The sequence below is a fragment of the Porites lutea genome, chromosome 5, assembly GCF_958299795.1.
Source record: "Porites lutea chromosome 5, jaPorLute2.1, whole genome shotgun sequence".
Taxonomy (NCBI): Eukaryota; Metazoa; Cnidaria; class Anthozoa; order Scleractinia; family Poritidae; genus Porites; species Porites lutea.
The window spans coordinates 27862268-27881039 of record NC_133205.1 but is presented as its reverse complement, the minus strand read 5'-3'; the positions used below and the strand labels follow the sequence as shown (position 1 = coordinate 27881039).

The 18772-nt window shown below is 40.0% G+C and overlaps 2 protein-coding genes across 2 annotated transcripts; one reads left to right on the top strand and one right to left on the bottom strand.

Moving 5' to 3' along the window:
• The first annotated feature begins 2241 nt into the window (after positions 1-2241).
• LOC140937348 (UDP-glucuronosyltransferase 2A1-like) lies at positions 2242-8488 on the top strand. Its single transcript, XM_073386902.1, has 5 exons — positions 2242-2402; positions 3721-4324; positions 6176-6382; positions 7074-7362; positions 7912-8488. The coding sequence occupies exons 1-5, from the start codon at positions 2256-2258 to the stop codon at positions 8213-8215; spliced, it is 1551 nt and encodes a 516-aa protein (XP_073243003.1). The 5' UTR covers positions 2242-2255; the 3' UTR covers positions 8216-8488.
• Positions 8489-9717: 1229 nt separating this feature from the next.
• LOC140937138 (UDP-glucuronosyltransferase 2B14-like) lies at positions 9718-18261 on the bottom strand. Its single transcript, XM_073386670.1, has 5 exons — positions 18043-18261; positions 15601-16207; positions 14815-15033; positions 14009-14297; positions 9718-10930 (listed from the first exon to the last, which is right to left on the bottom strand). The coding sequence occupies exons 1-5, from the start codon at positions 18184-18186 to the stop codon at positions 10651-10653; spliced, it is 1539 nt and encodes a 512-aa protein (XP_073242771.1). The 5' UTR covers positions 18187-18261; the 3' UTR covers positions 9718-10650.
• Between the last annotated feature and the right edge of the window lie 511 nt (positions 18262-18772).

Here is an 18772-nt window from a genome sequence, read left to right as displayed (position 1 = left end):
GTATTAAATTTTCAGTACAATACTAATGAAACTAAGCAAACACCCTCTCAAAACACAGAGATAATAATAACGTCAAATACAACAACACCGTTTCAAAAAATATGTATTATTTACAAAATATATGTATTTGTATCCAAGATCTTTACTAAAGATTCTGCAGTTATGAACATTTCTAGACACACGCGAAAAAAAAATACCTATAAAGAATTGTTTGTGTTGATACTGTATTACATTTTAGCCAAATGACTGTATCTTTAGGCATACGAGGAAAAAGTTTAAGGGAGTCATTCAGCATCCCTCAAACCGGTAAAAAAACTTATTTCATTTTTCTATTAACTTTTGTTTTAAATTGCTTATTTAGCCCATATCTCTGTTCGATCTCCTTTAAAAGGGGTATTGCATACAAAAAAAGCATCTTAGCAACCGTTGCCATGGAAACAAGGATCATTTCGCGAAAATGTTTTAAAATGAAAGAGCTTACAAAGTTACACGACTTTCTATAGTTTCATCGTTGAACAATATTTAGTCTTTAAGATATGATTTTTCAAAGGTTTTAATTGGTACCAATAGGAAAATTGGGTGTAGAGGCAATTATGACAACTCTCATGATTCGTTACAAGACAATGAAATGGCTTGATTTGTAAATTTGTAAAAATCTTATACAAACGGTTCTCGAGAATTAGTAAATATCAATTGTAAGCACATTCTAAGTATATCGGCAATGTATATTTGTCGCGGAAGTCAAAACATCCGTTATTATTATTATTAACACGCGTCGGCCAAATACTAACCCATTTGCCTGATTAAGTAAAAAGATATGATTTTTCAAAGTTTAGACCCTATACGAAAATGCTGAAATTTGATGCTTCAAAATACCTCCCCACCACCCTCAAAAAATCGCAGCGTACCAAGTCACTGACCCCACAATCTGTAGATCCGAATGTCGAATAAGTGATCTGTGGGTATTTGGCTATCTGAATCTGTTGTCAAACCTTTTGTGTGGTGGGGGTGCTGCGTAACCCATTTTTTGGGCCTCTTATAGAAATCTGCTTCTCGACTATATAGAGTTGACTGTTTGAATGCAGAGGTCCACGCAACGCGGCATAGCTTATAGACATACAAATACGTACAATGTATAGCCAGAAGTGGTTTTAATCTTTTGGCCCTTAACAGCCATAGCGTCTTCTAATCTATTCCCTTGATCATAAAACCCTTTTTTTAAGTTTTTCAAGCCCTTTGTTTATCTGGTACTTAATGATTTCACAGAAAATAGTCAATACATTTGAAAAAAAAATTACTGAAAATGACCTTTTGATTAAAAATTCTTACCTTTCGTTTGACGATCAAGGCTGGTGTTTGTGAACGATTCCATACTGAAACTTGTAACCCTGAGGTCTCCTGGCCCTTTGGATAAAAAATAATTGAGTTTAAAAATAAAAGATGCTCCTTTATCCTTTATCTCGCCCCACCTGCATCTTGTTTGTCGACAGTCACAAAGGAAAACAAAAACGTCGCCTCGCATGGAAAAACCCAAATTTCTGTTTACACAAATTAGTTTCATTTGTCTTTGAAAAAAACAATATCCGCAAGATCGGATAATTTTATTTTAACTAAAAGGAGGAAAGGAAAATGAGAACGGGAACGGGAACGGGAAACGGGAAATGGGAAACGGGAAACAGGGAACTGAGGAAGGGAAAATGAGAACAAAACCTTTCTTAATCCCTTATCCCCAGACTATCAAAAGCCCCATTGCCGATTTTCTATTTTTATTTGTTCCCATATTTTATAATGTTTTCCTTTTCTACGTGATCGTTCCTCATTCCCCGTTCCTGACTTTCCTTTCCTTGTATTAGACATCCTGCAAGTTCCACCCTTGATAACATGAGGCAAACTGCAAAAGGCGCTACATAATATTTGCTATAAGTAAACAAAGACTAGAAGAAATGACTGATTATAATTGGTTCACTTCACCTCATCTTATAAGACAAACAGCTGTGTGTAGAGTTATAATATGAAGCGGAAAGCGCACGACAGGTTTACAGCAAACTATGTACTCCCGATTGGTCCTTAATTTAACGGGTCTTTAATTTCGCGTTTTTTGCGATTGAAAAATATATCTTTTCGAAATTTAAACACGCAAACTTTGTTGAAGCTGGTTCCAACGACACGATTGGTTGTCCTGTGGCTAGGCAATTGTGTGACCCCTACTGACTTTCGTGACATTCGTCCATCGCTGGCTCATTCATGGCGAAAAAATGTCCGCTCTGTTGATTATTCTCCTCCTGTTCTCCATGTTAGGGTGTAGTGAAGGAGCTACGATTGTAATGCTTCCTGCTATTGGCAAAAGTCATTTTCTAGTATTTGAAAGACTCGCTGAGGTGCTAACAGATAGAGGATACGAGGTATGACTGTTAGTTTTGTCAGAAAAGAAAGTCGGTATGTTATGTCAGAGGAAATTGAACAGTACAGATCTGAAAAACTCGGATATTTTACATGTTTTATATGATTTTTTTTCATTTCTTCCACTTAAAATGTATTTTGGAAGTATTTATTGGTAAATATTCTTCATGTAAAGCGTGAAGCTGCAAGCGTGACGTTATGAACTTGGGGCAGAAATGTTAAGCGATGTATTGCATAGAGGTTTTTAAAAATATAAAACTAAACATAAAGACTTTCCATATCCTACCGGTACCATGATGAAGTTTAGTGAAATCAACAGATCTTTCAACATATAAATTTAAAAGTAGCCGTGGGTATAGGTACGAGCGTTGAAATTAGGCAGGTAGAAAACTCGGACTCGCAGTGTCACTTCATTTACATACTTAACAGACAATAGTTTCCATTGTTAGTGCATTGTTCAGATCCGGTCCGAGTTTTGTACCTGCTCGCTGAAATTTGCATATTTGGCTGGTTATATTGTCTTGTAAACTTAGCAGTAAATATTAACATTTTGAAGGTGGTGTGGTTGGGCTGGTTGAAGACCTTCCAGCAGTAGGGGAGTGGGGGCAGAGCGTCATGTTTACTTGTTCCTTAATAATATTAATAGAGTGGTTTTCGTTTGAGTGTCGTAAAACCAAAACCAAAGTAATTACTCTGGCCAATCACATAGGACACAGACAATACATTGAACCAATCAAAACTCGAAGTAATTACATGTGGCTGACGCAAAGCGCGGCAAAATGCATGCGAGCGCGTCACAATTGGCTTTGGTTTTACTTCTGATTGGATGAAAAGGTGGCGCAAATCTTTTAAGCCAATCGCATCGTGTAGAAAGTGCAAAACCAATTACTTTTCGACACTCAAATGAAAACCGCTCTAATAATAGTAACAGCAACAGTAGTTCTTCAGAAGAACGTAGCTGATGTTTACATTTCTCCTTTTCTCTAACTGGATTGCAGATATAGGACGGCGCAAGTTGATATTCCTTAATTAAATGAAATTCAAAGTTCCTTCCTTTAATGTTCCCCCTGAATATCAGACATCTCCTCTTTTCACTCTCTCCTCCTGTTTATCCTCTTTTTCCCTCAGAAATGCCTGATACTGAGCCTAAATTTCACCTGTTCACCAATATTCAATTCTGCAGTCCTTGAAAAATGCTGTTTGGTCAGGATGCGGTATTCTATCAAGCAGTCTTCATGAAATAAAGTGTGGTACTACTTTGACCTCCTTAGAGCTACTAAACTAACATTTGTTGAAAAGAGTTGTATTCTTTTCCTACAGGTTCAAATACTTGTAGGGGACACTGAGAGGTATGCTGCAAGTCATAGATATGTCCGGATGTTCAAAACACCTGAAGTGTTTTTTCAGATCATGTTGACTCGCCGTGGGCCAAAGAAAGGTCTTGATGTGATAACAGAGATGGCAAATGTTGCACAGTTGAAAGCCCTTTACTGCGAGGGTGTTTTAAATAACAAAGATATCTTAAACGAGGTACAAACTGCTTCGCTCATCATCGGTAGTGGATTATACATGTGCTCATCTTTGGTTGCTAGCAAATTCTCCCTGCCACATGTCGTCATTCTCTTAGAAACTCTCAGCCTTCCCACAATGCATGCCTTTGGTGTACCGTTACCACCCTCTTTCGTCCCCCAGTTCAAGTCAACCTTAACAGATGAAATGACTGTTATTCATCGAGTGAAAAACCTTTATCACTGGATTCTTGTCTACTGGGCATTTCATCATGGCATGGTTCCTCAATTTAATGATCTAAAGAAGAGGTATAATGTTGCACCAAATAGAAGTACTTATGAAGTACTTGGCACGGTTGATTTGATCATATCACAGAAGCCCTTTATTCTAGAGTATCCAAGACCTCTCTTACCTAGTACGTATGTATGTGTTTTACTAGTATATAGAGGGCCTTCAAATTTCTTAAGGTGATTCACTGGTTTTGCACTGCGCATCTCTCACTGCGCATAACAAGATGGCCGCCGTAAAAAAGAGCATTTGAAGTAACCCTATTAAAATGAAGTCGATTGAAGAGAAATGCTATTGGAATATTTGCTTGCGCTTTTTTCTTGCCGAGGTGAGACTCAACGTGCCGGGAATGTGCAAAACGTAAGCAGTACGCGTGTTGCTGAGTTCGACGTCCTCACGGAGAACCTCGATAGGGGATGTTAAACTTGTGCTTACCCCCTTTGATTTTCATTTAAACGCTTTTTATATCACATTGTGTCCTAAACGATCTATCTCGATGTAAATTTTGTAAAAACGGATTTTTTAATACTTTCTTTCCCTTTTCACATACATGCCATTTTGAAACTCGCTCCAGTCCTCTCTCAAAAATGAGGGAAAATGCATTTGGTGCGCACTTTCTGCAGCTCTACCACAAAAACGAGTACGGTGAACCCCATTTTTTATTTCATGATTTTAATAAGGACAGTCCTTCCTTTTCGATGAGAAAAAAATTGGCACAAATCTATGTTCAGTTTTTTGGCAATTTTACTAAATTGTACGGATTGAGCTATCACGGGTCGAATAGCGCGTGTCCAATTTAATTCTACTTTGAAGCATTAAGTGAAAACAAGGGCATTAAAAGGCATTTTTCTTGAACGTGACCGGATAAAAAATACACTAAATTCAAATTCTGTGCGTTACCCCATGCATCATCGAAAAAATCTCTCCTTTTTGTCTAGTTCTGGGCTGCGCGCGAAACTAGACAAAGGGTCCCAAATAGCCGTATTTGTCAGCATTGTGACGTCAAAAGAAGCACGGTGACCCCCAATTTTTATTACTTTTTTATCATCTTCTCGACTTGTTACATCAGTGTACCAAGTTTCATCTACAATCTATGTTAGGTTCTTTTACTAAGGAATTGGATTAGCCTCAAAGCTAACTTTATACGAAGTTCTCGAACGGGCTACTGATCCTTTGGAAGAATGAGGGGAGCAAAAACTGAAAATATATCCTTGTCATAATTACCAGATAAATATGTAGTCCATACCATCACTTGAACACCTACAAGGACTACCTACCTTGTAGTTTAGATGGAGAAAGGATTTGATTATTATTATTATTGTTATTATTATTATTAATTCGAAATCCTTTGCACGATTTTTCTATAAATCTCTTCAAAAAATATTTGAAACCACAGATTACTTAGCGTTTTGTAGCCTCCCATGCAGACTTTCTTAGATAAAGTTGTTCTCTTTACATGTTTTAAATGCTTGTAATCCGTAAAGATTAGAATACGCGTCGGCGGGAGGGGAGAAATCGGCTGCGCGCCCAGGAACGCAAGGAGGCGCACCTGGATTTCACCTTCACACACCTGTCACGCAGGCAGGTACAGGGAATGGTAAGGGGGGTATAGGAGCTGCTTTGTAGAAAATTTATTTGATTTCCTTTGAAATGCACCATCGACATTCTGGGCATTACACAATTTGTGATAATTTCATTATGACATGGCGACTGTATTTTATGGAGAGAGTAAGAGTTAGAGAGTTAGAGTAAGTGTAGAAGCACTGGGGCCCTCGTGTGAGAATTTATTTCTCAATTCTTTAGTTCCCCTAGGTAATGGCAGACCTCCGGCCAACTTGCAGACGCCATTGAGGAGAACTGCTCGATTGCAACGTTGTCCAAAAACTTAACAAATGTGTAGTTTAAATATTTATTTAATTCTCAAACTGTAACCGATAATTCGTTAGGTTGTAAAGCCACTCCTCTTTCACTTTCCTAGATACTAAAGTTGTGGGTCCACTTGTAGCAGCACCTGCCAAGCCATTGCCCGCCGAATTTGAAGAGTTTATGCAGAATACCGGGGACGAGGGTGTCATTCTCGTATCATTTGGAACCATATTGGGAAATGTTGAAGAGAAAAAACTGGCGTTGCTGGCAAATGCCTTGTCCAGAGTGCCTCAAAAGGTTTTATGGAAACTTCAAAAGGGTATTTTATGCGTTATGCAAAATCAGAAGGGGAAACCCTCGAGTATAATTTAACACTATAAATGATCCCAAGTTCTTCGTGGAGAGCGCAACAGATATTTTACTCGCCGATTATTCCCAAAAAGACAAGTATCTAAATGTCATGACAGAATCGTTACAAGTTGCGTAGACACGGTAATTAAGGACGTTCTGCTGAATCAAAAACTTTTGTGCGCAAATTATTGTTACGACCTTTCGCATCATCCGTGCAAGAAAACCGTAAATAATGGTACGAGTTAGGTTTTTAAGCCAGTTGTTTTAGCTGTTGTTAAAATTTCGAAAGGTTCCTTTAGAAGTTTCTTTGAGAAGTATACGATTTTAGTATATTGCTCAACCACCCCTCACCAAATTCAACGTTTTGTTAACACTAACTTCTCTTGTAGGAAAAAAAAATGGGGGGGGGGGGGGGGGGGAGTGCTAGATGGGCAGCATAAGATTTCGACATACTGCTCACTCATCCCTCCCCTAACCCAACTTTAATACTAACTTCTCTTTTAGGGGTTAGGGAATGGGTAGGTGGGTGGGTAGTTTCTCAGAATCTTGTACTGATCGCGCCTCTTGTTTTCTCTTTCTGATGCATACGTATTGCCATTGATAATTCCCTCTTCCACAAAGCATGTTTATTGGCTATATCTATGATTTTGTCTTACAAGAGAAAACACAGGTTTCTTTAAGCGACAACGTTAAGGTGGCATCATGGTTACCGCAAAACGACATCCTCGGTCACAGCAGCACCAGGCTCTTTATCAACCACGGCGGTGTACACGGTGTATTGGAGGCAGTTTTTCACGGCGTCCCTATGATCTGCGCGCCGTTCTTTGGGGACCAGTACGACAACGCGCACGAGGCAAAAGCTAAGGGATTTGCAGAGATTGTCGACTTGGACACAATCACAGTAGACCAGCTAGTGGATGTTATTGGCCGAGTTTTGGCAAACCAAAGGTAAGTAAGTAGTAATCTTCTGATGACAGTATGAGATCTACTACATCAACATTGTCAGTTAGGGTGTACCTTATTTAGTCGAATGGATTAAACACCGCGGCGTTTTTTTAAATTTTGTCAGTTCTGGTGCGGCGTTTATGCGAGGGCGGCGTTAATCTTAAAATCAAATTACTTAAATCAGAGACCACAAGTACGGTAACTCGTTTGTAAGTATTATCCATAACTGATCATGACGGATACTTAAATTTCCACTGTCTTGTTGAGGCTGAGGTAGTATAGGTTACCGATTGACACCGTAGTTGTTTTTCTGGGTAGTAGAAGAAGAATCCTTATTGGCTGTTCTAGAAAGTGCACAAGTGTGATGTCTCCTATCCTTCTTTTGACGAATTTATGACATACCATTCTTTCGTCCGTTCGTTCTCTTGCTTGTTATACCTCTCAGTCTTCTCCTATATCCTTTCCTCTCTTATTATTTACAATGTATTAAGCTGGCTAGTTATTTATTTATACGTTGTTTCATTTACTTCTCGAACCGTTGTTTACTTGTAGTTACCGTGAGTCCGCAGCTCGTCTGTCTGAGTTCATCAAGCTTTTACCTCGTTCTCCTCTGCAAGAAACCGCTGACTGGATAGAATACACGCAGGCTGTGGGTGGTTTACAGCACCTCCGCATGCGGGGTTTGGACTTACCTTTCTACAAGCTTTACTTGCTTGACATCCTGTTAGTTCTACTATTAATTACTCTGTTCATATTATTAAGTTTGAAATATTTTCTTACTAAATGTGTTGTTGGAATTGTTATGAGAACATCGGGAACCGGAAGAGAAAAGACAAGGCCCTACAAGATGGATTAGTAATAATGAGTCAGTATGACTGAAATAGTGAAAATGTGTCTTAAGTAAGATATTCCGCATGCTATAATTGCACGTTATCACTATATGTTAATGTTTTAACGATATTTTGGAAGCTATTCGTTTCAAGAAATTAGAAAACGTTTGAAGAGGCACTTCGGTGTTTTAAACTAGTTACAACATTATTAAAATCCCTTGAAAACTAGTTTAAGAAATATGCATGTAGTTTTAAAACCAGACGTATTTTATGGTGGAAATAAAATCTTAATACAAATATTGTGCTGCGTGGGGAATGACTCAGAGCTCAAAAAGCCTGCGTGTCAGGCGTCGAGAGAAAAAGGGAGAGGGTATTGGAAGAGAAGGAAATAGACCCCCTTCCCTTTTCCTAGCCTGAGAAAACAGCCGACATTTTGTGACGCCAACAGTGGTTTCCCCTCGAAATGGCGTCTGAGAAACGAACGCAGAAATTCCACACTGAGGACGCGTCACTACCCAGATCTGGGTAGTGCTTCTGATTGGTTGAAGCAAATTTCCTACCCGACAAACACACGGCCGATCAAAAGGACTACCCACATCTGGGTAACTGACTCGTCATCAGTGCAGAATTTCTGCGCTCGTCTCTCAGACGTCATTTCGCCCGGAAACCACTGGTAGCGTCACAAAATGTCGACTATTTTGTCTGGTTACTCTTTTTCCTTTCGCGTTTTTTTCCCCCTCCTCTCATCCTTTTTGCACCAGCTACCAAGGCTAGGGATTAAACTTGCATTTACCTTCCATGGCTAATGCTCAGCGGAAAAATTCATTTATCTCAGAGATAATTCTCTGTATCCACGTAATCACCCAAAAATCCAGCAGCCAAAGCTCGGTGGAGACACGGCTGGATATTCGTGTGCTGGCAAATAACATTAGGCCCCATACTCCTTTCTGATTGGATGATAATCCCGCGGGCCGAATTGGTGGACTGATTTCTCTATTTTATTTGAGGCCCAGCGCTTCGCGCTGTGACCGAATTTAAAATGTAATGGTACGAGAAGAAACCCCTGGCTTTCAGCTTGCCTGTTTGGTGGTTTGGAAACAGTGCAGGTGTCCTGTGGAGTCCTAAAATGACTTAAATACGTTAGAACTATTCTTCGCTTATTTTTCCACTTTTTCTTCTTCTGGAAATCCACCTGTTAAACAAAACTTCATCGTCCTGTGATTGCACAAGAACGCATGATCAAAATAGACCAATTTCGATATATTAAAATTCATACTTGGCTACGAGGCTTGGCCGTGAATAAAACGAAAGAAATATATTATTCATTTCTGAACCTCAAGATTGATAAATAATATAAAATTTATTTGACTTTTAAAAACTGTCTGATGTAGATCTTCGTTTTCAGTTCGTTTTTTGCAAAGTCTTACTAACTTAGAGCTTTTTTTAAAAACCAGACTGGTTACTTCACTATAGAGATTACTAAAGTGTTCAAAGAAAAGTTGGTCTACATCAGGAAACAGGCACAAGCAAACCTCTAGGTTCTCGATTTTATTAATGTATAAAGGAATGATTGCATCAATTTCTACTGAAAACTGCAAAGGTTTTATAGACAGAGATGACTGTCGGCTCATAAATGTATGACAAAATTAAATGTGTCGTCTTTCCAGTTATGATCCCCAGTATCTTCTAGAGTAACATTCATGTTACCACACCTTATGCAGGGGCACTATCAAAGGACCTCTGTGGACGGGGAAAAACTTAGCTTTCACTTAACAAGTTTATCGCACCAGAAGCATAGGACCCACCATGATCCCACGAATCAAAAGAACTTTGGTGTCTTTATCACCCTGTCTTATATTTGCATTATTCCGTTATCTGTATTTAATCACTAATGTAATACAACCAGACAAGTGCTGGATAAACTGTCCCTGTATAAGTATGGTTTGATTGCCGTAGCCTGTGCCAACGTCGAAACTCAAACCTCTAGTTAAGTCCGCCGGTCTGCGAGCTAGAGCCGAAATCTTTGTACGCTCTGGGCCTCAGCCTGTGAACCAGGATTTGAGTACGCGCTATGATTGGCCTGTTGAAAAAGCCATTGTCGATTTGCCATCACGTTTTTTAAAGGAAATTCAAAACACGCAGCGTTTAATCCGTTGGGAGCCTAAAACAAAAATCTCCGAGAAGCTTCGCAGACGTAGCTCATGCCAGCGACTGAGGTCAGATTACGTCTGCGACTCAGGCTAGTCTGCAGACAGTGGTAAGCTTCAAGCACTTAGCCCTCAATTCTTCGCCCCTAGTCAAGATGATTCCTTCTATATTTGTTTTGATCACCTTCCTACAATCATTTGCTTTGCAAGCTAAGAAGTTCAATTAAAAACAGTTCTCAAAAAGTTTACTACTTTATAGAAATCACTGTAACAGTCTAATTGATGGCTATATAAAGCTTTAAAGTGTTCTCTTTTTAACTTGACTTCTCTTTTGTGACTGGTGCCAAAAAGTGATTAATAACTGCTTTTAACGAGAACATGACAGCAAGCACTGTTAATAACAAGATAATAAATGCCACCAACAAAATATCCAGAAGATACAGCTGATAAAAGGGTAGGTCCAGTCCTCGAGGTCTGAGGAACGGTAAGCCACCCAGAGCCAGCGTGTACTCCATCCAGTCAGCGGCTTCTTTTACAGGTGGGCGCGGCAGACGCTTAACCGAGTTGGATATTCCTTTTGCCATCTCGTGATAACTAAAAGAAAGATAGTCGTAAAACACTTTCACTAAACGCTATCAGATTGCAAAGATCTCATCACGGGTCCTTCTCTAACATCGTCAAACTGAATTGTTTAATGTTTTTTTGAATGATTCAGTTTGATATACTGTATTTACCGTGATGTAGGCTTAGCCACAAATTGCCGATAAATTCCCAAAAGTTGCCGATAAAAGTGTCCAAAAGTTGCTAAAAAGTCGCTATTTTATTTTCAAAGTTGCCAAAAATTTGCCGAATAGTTGCTGTTTTTTTTTTTCGACTTGATTGCACTTGAAATTGGTTTTATTGCGGTTTTATCCGCCGAATTCGTCTGGATTTTTCTTTCTCTAATATCTGTTATTTTAGCTTTTTCGGTGGTAGCGAGATTTGTCCCCAGCCTTTTAGCTTCCTCAATAGGATTAATCGGGCCTTCATCGGCGCGTTCGTCCCAGCTGGAATCTGAATCTCTGACAGTATTGACCTTGTCACGGTTTTCGACGCCATCTTGACGAGTAGGCAAACGCGTGAGAAACGGCTGCTTTGAAAAAAATATGAATTGTAAACAAAAGCTTCACTCTTAAGGATTCTTCTGAAAACGTTTGAGGGCGTCACATGCGCTAGAAGATCTAGAACCTTTTTTTTAAATTTTCTATACATTTCTCTGTAAAAATTTCCAGGGGAAAAATTGCGCACAAATATATGGAAAATCTAAAACGAGCTTCTGGAGAAATTTACGCACAGTAACGGCCCCCAAAGTTTGTTAGTAAAATCCCTTGCTGTGTAGCTTTAGTTTAAAATTCATATTTTTTTCAGAACAGCCGTTTTACGGAAATTATTCGACATTAGATTCTCATACAAACACTGTAATTTCTCACACCTTTGCCTGTTCGTCAAAATGGGTTCGAAAACCGTGACACGGTCTATTTTTCCGCCATCTTGAAAAACGTGTCATGTGATACCGCTGACCTCATGGCCAGGCGTGCAACACAAAGCTGTCATTGGTAGTAGGGCCATTTCTGGAGTTCACACACTCACACAGTAGTATAAACCAGTTGAATTTAGCTGACTTTTCTTTCGAAAGCTAATAAATGTGGCGAAAAAGTAAAAAATAATTTTAAAAATGCTAAAAAAATCAAAAGTTGCCAAGAATTTAAAAGTTGCCGAGCAACTTGTGGCTAAGCCTACCGTGGTGTGGGTTTACTTACGAAGAAAAAGCAATGCAATCATTGTGTGTATGACAGCCTGAGTGGCAATTTCCATAAATATTAAAAGCTAAATCACCGAATATCGCAATTCTAGAGGTTTGATTGGCTGAGTCATTAATTATGCTAGATGGGTCATGCTCTACAAATATAGTAAGCCGTGTACGAGTCACCTGAACTGAAACGTTTTTCACGAAGAGACCGAAGTAAGTTGTTGTCGTTCTAAAACTGCTAGAAAATGCAATTTTTGGGAAACCGTAAGAGAGGCACAGGGTTTACCACGAGTGAGGATTCTATGAACAGACCTCGCAAAATACACGAATTTACATGAAAATACCAAGAAAACAAATCTACCATCTCACATCCAAGGCAGGCTTGTTCAACAGTTGTTGACTATACGTATGCACAAGAGCCATAATAGGACACAGAGGGAGTCTCCGAGTCACGCTTTTGGAACATCTTAATGTCAAAAAAGTTATTTTTAGAACTATGCGGACCATGCGGAAATAGTTTACGGTAAACTGGTTGACTTCCGGAAGCGAGGCGGAGTCAAAAAATCCAAGTGGAGGGACTTTGAGTTGATTAAAATGTCCTACTTCAACGAAGAACCTACCACAGAAAGTGTTTAAAACTTGTACACAAACGGGTCCTTTACAAGCAACCGTACAAATACAGTTAAAGCGACCGCGTGACCGTCGTTTTGGTTCATGTTTTGGTTGGAACAACTGGAAAGACATCGCAGCCCGGACAAGCGTTAAACACAAAACCTGCCGGTCCTAAAAAGACGACCGCACAAGCGACAGTGTGGACGTATTTTCTTTTTTTTGAAAGAGGAAGGAAAAAGCCTATAAAGGTTTCGAGTATTTTTTCTCAAGGACATGACCAGGCACCATGTGGGAAACATCTTTTCCTGCTCTGTACTTCATCTCTCTTTGTAAGCTTACTTATCCTTTAAACACGAGGTGAGTAGAACCTGAATATTCGCGGTGAGGTTAATATTCCTAAAGCCACTATTCACCGAAATTGAAAAGGATCTCAACAAAATCAGTAAGGAAACCATTTAAGTTTAATTTGATTGACGGTTTTGACGGATCCATTCATGCGAGGAAATCGGTATGCGCAAAGGTTTGATCATTACAGAATTTTCAAACATTGCAAATCAATTGCAAATCGCAGTTTGAAAATCCTTTCGCAAACAATAGCGTAATGGGTTATATGGAATCGCCGGAAGTTTAAATTGTGCTTTCCAGCCCGTGGAGAAAAGTAAAGCTTTGTTTTCACCTGTCGACTCGCCAAGTTAGGGGAAAAGGTTTCTTGTGCAGCTTGTGCAGCTCTTCCTGAACTTGTGCAGACAATGGAGGCCCGGTTCATCGAGGTGAGGCTTTCTCTGAAGTTTTCTCTGTTCTGTTTAATTGAAATCTCGTGGTTTCGTTAACGTTTGCTTTCATTTTTTGTCATAAGTTGAATTTGATTTCTGGGGAAAATTCGTCTTGAGTTTACCAAGCCACCTCTTCTACTCGATTAAACTGTAATATTGTAAACATTCCATGGAGCGATTATTATGGCTCTTGGTATGCCTTATTGACCAAGCGTGAGGTCAGGATGGCTGGATACTGGCCTCGTTCTTTTATGCGTTTTTATGTCCATCTCGATCAAAAAAAACGCAAAAAAGAACGAGGCCAATATCAAGTCAACTTGACTTCACGCTTGGTCAATAAAAGATTTATTATACGGCCAGAAAAAGAGAATATTTACTTGCAGGACCAACGCGGAATCGCGAGCTGGCAAGATGCGCTCGGTTAGCCAACCAGAATGCAGGTTTCACTTCATTTCGCGGATTCAGCTATATAATGTACGGTGTTCCCAATGTACTCACCTAGGGTCGCTTAACACCTTTTGTATCAAACTAACGAACTCTTCTGACGACATGGACCACAAGTTTACAACCTCCGCAACTCCTGACTGCTTCATAGTGTTGGCATTGTAAAATTGATCTCCAAAAAAAGGTGCAAGAATCATTGGCACTCCGTGGTAGGTTGATTCAAGGATACCATTCAGTCCTGCGTGGCCTATAAATAGACGAGTCTTAGGATGACCGAGAATGTCATTCTGTGGTAACCATGACATCAGTTTGATATTGTCACTCACTGACACCTGTAGCTTGCCTGCTGAGAAAAAAATGCGTACAGTTACTGGGAAATTTAAAAGTGATCAGATGTTACGCTTCTGCAGCTGTCACATGTGAGTAGCATTTGATTTACCTTTGCTAATGGAGCTTTCTTTCTAAAATCGCTGTACGCAAGGCAAGATGGGGGGCGCGTTGCCCACCCCACCCCCTTTCGCTAGCGTTTAACAATTCCCTCGCGGATTTTATTTTCATACATGCGCTCGACGAGCTCTAGATAGCGTACGTAGTTGGTGGAATTATTATGTCCTAGATACGTTCTTGGAGGCGGAGCCGCCGAGCAAAAGCTACGGGGTATTTGCTCTTAACCTTCACTCGACTTCGCCGTCAAAAATCTACAACACCCGCCCTCTAATCCCGCTAATCCCGCCCGCTAATCTTTTTTCTCAAAAGAGAAAATAGAAGGTCTCTGATCTAACAAGGCTAGTTAATCGTCTGATCACTGTAATTACTCTTCCTTTCCTGCATGAGGATATTCCTCGGTTCAATGAACATACCTTCTAACTTCATTTTCCAGATAACTTTTTGTGGAAGCTTAGAGAAAGCGTCAGCCATTTTTTGTAAGAGTGATTCATTTAATCCTGCAATGTCTCCCAAAATGCTACCAAATGAAACTAAGATAACATCTTGGTCACCATCTTTTCCTATGAATTCCTCCAGCTCTTTTGGTAGAGGCTTAGCTGGACTAGGAAGGAATGGACCAACAACCCGAGTGTCTATAATGAAACAGCAAAGAACATGTTAAAGAAAAAGATATGTTATTATAATCACCAAGAGATCGAACAACGGGACTGCAATGTTGTGGAAAACAATTGGACTCCCAGAAATCCAGGGCCAGTGAAAATTATCAGCTCAGCTTAGTCCCTGTCCACAGACCTGTACCACCACCGTGATGGTGTTGAACATGCATAAATAAAGTTTCCAAGGACCTCCGTGACACAACCTGTTTTAATTAACGGCAAAAATTGGCTCAAATCAATCAAATGGGCGCCATTTAAACATTCTCAAAGTCAAAGACGATCCTAGCCGCGGAAGGTCGAACTTTGCGCTCTCTATCTGGTGCTTCGCCTTGCAAGTTTCGTTCTTTGCTTTCACGTTTCGTGCTCTCTACTCAGATTTCGCAGCTCTACTTGCAGGGAATTCTAAGCGACATTCATAAATGACACATGTTTTGTTGAAGAAGGCACAAAACTTGATTAGGTCCTAGACTAATAACTAAATTGCGATTCTTAAACTGTGGTGTACAGAGAAAGTGAAAAGAAATGAGAAAAAAAACTACTTACTTGGATGGACAGGCCTCGGATGCTCTAATCCAAACGGCATCTGACCGATAATCAGATCAGCTCTTCCAAGTGTTTCCTGGATGCTTTTGTTGGGTGTGATGTTGTATTTTGCTTTAATATTGCCATAAAGTGGGCAAAAGTCTTGCAAGTAATACCAATACAGTGATATCCATTGTAGTACATTCCTGGCTCTGTCAATGATATTCGACATTCTATTATCATTGTTGCTTATTTGAGGTATATAGGCAAGCGGAGCGGGTATACCAACTGGAAACGAAGATGGTGTGGACAAAGTGGATGCAGATATTAAAACATGAGGTACTGATAATTTGTCCGCTACTAACGCTGAGCAGAGATACCACAGTTCGCCGACAACGAGATCGGCATCATTAGTTTCCTTCATTAGCTCCACGTCACTAAGCATTTCATCGCAATACGATGACTGGATGGTTAAAAGAATGGCAAGTTGCTTTCTTGCACTCAACGGCGTGTTCTGCTTTCCTGAAGTGGGTGGATGATGCACGGAAAAGGTCTTGCTGTCGTTAAAGAAGCGTACATGTGGATTGTTTGTGGCATATTTAGCCGTTGTTCCCACAAATAGAATAATCTGTCAAGACGATGATAAAACAAAAAGCAGCCTTATTGCAATGCAGGTCATCTTGGTTTGTTGCGGGCTAGCTATCCCTCGACTCAGGGGGTTTAAGGCTTGGGTCAAAGGTGTGGTCGGAGCATTGAGAATATCTCTCACCAGGAAACGTAGAGCAAGATAAATTTTTCTCCACAAGTAAATCTTGAGGTCTTCTTAGCTTGTGCCTTAGCGTTTGATTATGGTCATGTGACATGTCACGCGACCAAAAAAAACTGTGTATAACGGTAACGGTATGAGTGCACACGGCTGATCATGATTGATCATGATTGCTAAAGGAGCCTAAATAGCCGTATTCGTTAGCATTGAACCGCAAAAAGCTAAGTGACCCCCTCTTTTTATTACATTTTCTCATTGTCTTTAACTTACTTCAACAGCGTACCGAGTTTCAACGAAAATCTGTTGTTTATTTACAAGATGGCCGCCCGCTCGCGATGACAATTACGGGAAATTAGGTCGAAATAGGGGACTTTAAACGGTCCCCGTCTTTTTTACTAAGGCAAACAATAGCGCATTAGAAAACAGTGATCACGATGTCAATTATACAAGATGAATTAGTATGCTGCAGGTGGGTTCATACTAAGCTTAGTAAGTATACCTCAAGCATACTTCAGGCGTACTCCAGATGTGAACGGGTCTAATTTCTAATTGTAGCCGTGGTATCGCGTGTTCAAGTTTGAAGTCATAGTTTACTTACGTTTTATCAAAACAAGATCAGGAAATTGAAACATCAATCAAACTGTAATGAAATATGCCTTTTGATCGAAGACACGCACAGCTCACTCGATTACTTCTTTCTTTCATCAGCGTTGCACGTTTTGCTGTTTCATTTGGGCCAAGATCATGAGAAACATTTGTCCGTCTCACTCTAAATTCTTCCTCTGTGATGAGAAAGTGGTATAATTGCTGAAATAGCAAAGCTCTCTGTCGTTGCAGTAAAAAAATCATGAGAAACGAAAGGTAAGCATTACGAAGCTTTCGAGGTTGCACGATGTACCTTGTTGTTGTTTTCTGCGTGTAGTAGTTAAAATCGTGATTACGCTATTACATGCGTGCGAAATTTTACCGCGTAACTTGATTGACAACCTCGATTGCTTCATGCATACTTTGAAATCTAAATGTGAACGCTTATCATGGTAAGTCTCAAACTTTAGATCTACTTACTTGGCTAGTATGAACCCAGTTGCTCTAGAGACTGATGATTAATCATCATGAATCAGCACTCCATCACTACTTTACGGACTATACTATAAACAACCAAAACTGCACGACAAAAACAGACCACAAGAATGCTTTCGTGATTCCATTTCAAAATATATTCAAGGATTTGAAATCAATGGTTTTTGTAGATTATAAACCAGGATTATAAACGGTCAATTACTGATCTCTAGTCCTGGGTAGGGCCTGCATATGCATGTACAGAGGTCATTAGTTTAATTGTTTTAAATGTACCAAAACGGTCTATCTTTTTCAGTCAGTAATTACTTTCGATGCCGAGCTATGCCGATTACGGCCACTTTTCTTTTAAGTCTTTTTGGACTACCTTTTAATATGCTGTATACACTCTCGACTGTTAGTAACGCGAAGAAGAAAATGTAGACTTCAGCATTTCTTGGCTCTACTCAGATCACAATGTCCCTTCATCACGCTTCATGAGGTATCACAGGATTGTACCATAAAGTGCACTAAAGACCTCAAGCTTGTATGCTTGTTGACAACAACAAAGGCTTGGTAAAATAATAATCGAGCTATTACTGAAAACTACAACAAATCATTTTGTACTCTCATTTACATACCTCATGACCCCTCTCTGACAGTTCTTGTCCCAGTTTGTTGAGAACCATGTAATGGCTTCGTCCAAACATGGGAAACATAACAAGTTTTGCGGCAAAGCATCCTGAGAGGAGCGCAAACAACAGAGCCACTCGCAAAGCCGCCATAATTGATCCAAGTGTCAAGATTAGAATTTTAAAATAGAAAACCTTAAATAAATATTAGCCCATTGTGCCTCCTCGCATATCAGCATTCTTAGATCTGTTATGTCACGTCAGTACGTGCATTGCTCGGTTAGCCTGAGTATCAGGCCTTTCTTAGGGGGTAGCGGAGAGAAGAAGCGGGAAAGAAAAGTTTGTCTCTCTTCGCTGTCTTCACTTTCCCGGCTTTTCGCTTCTCTCTTCTCCTTTTATATTTAGAAATGCCTCAGTTTCCCTGCGATACGTAGCGTTCATGCTCTCCCTATACGTCTATGTCGCTTTTCTCGTCTCTTCTCCAAGAGAAATCATGAAAAGCCTGATCGCAGGTTAATCCCAAACCGAGTGGACTTTCTCTCTCTTCTAGCATGCAGAACAGGCGAAACTTTTTTGCATTTTTCGGGCGAGCGAAGGCAAGCGCGATGCAGGTGTTGAGCCCGTTCCACGCCGGCTTCGCCTTTGCGTTCTTTCGCCTGAAAACGCGGAATTAAGGACCCGTTCTGCATGCCGGCACTTTCTCCGGTTTCTTGAAAACATAGGAACGAAGATGGAAGAT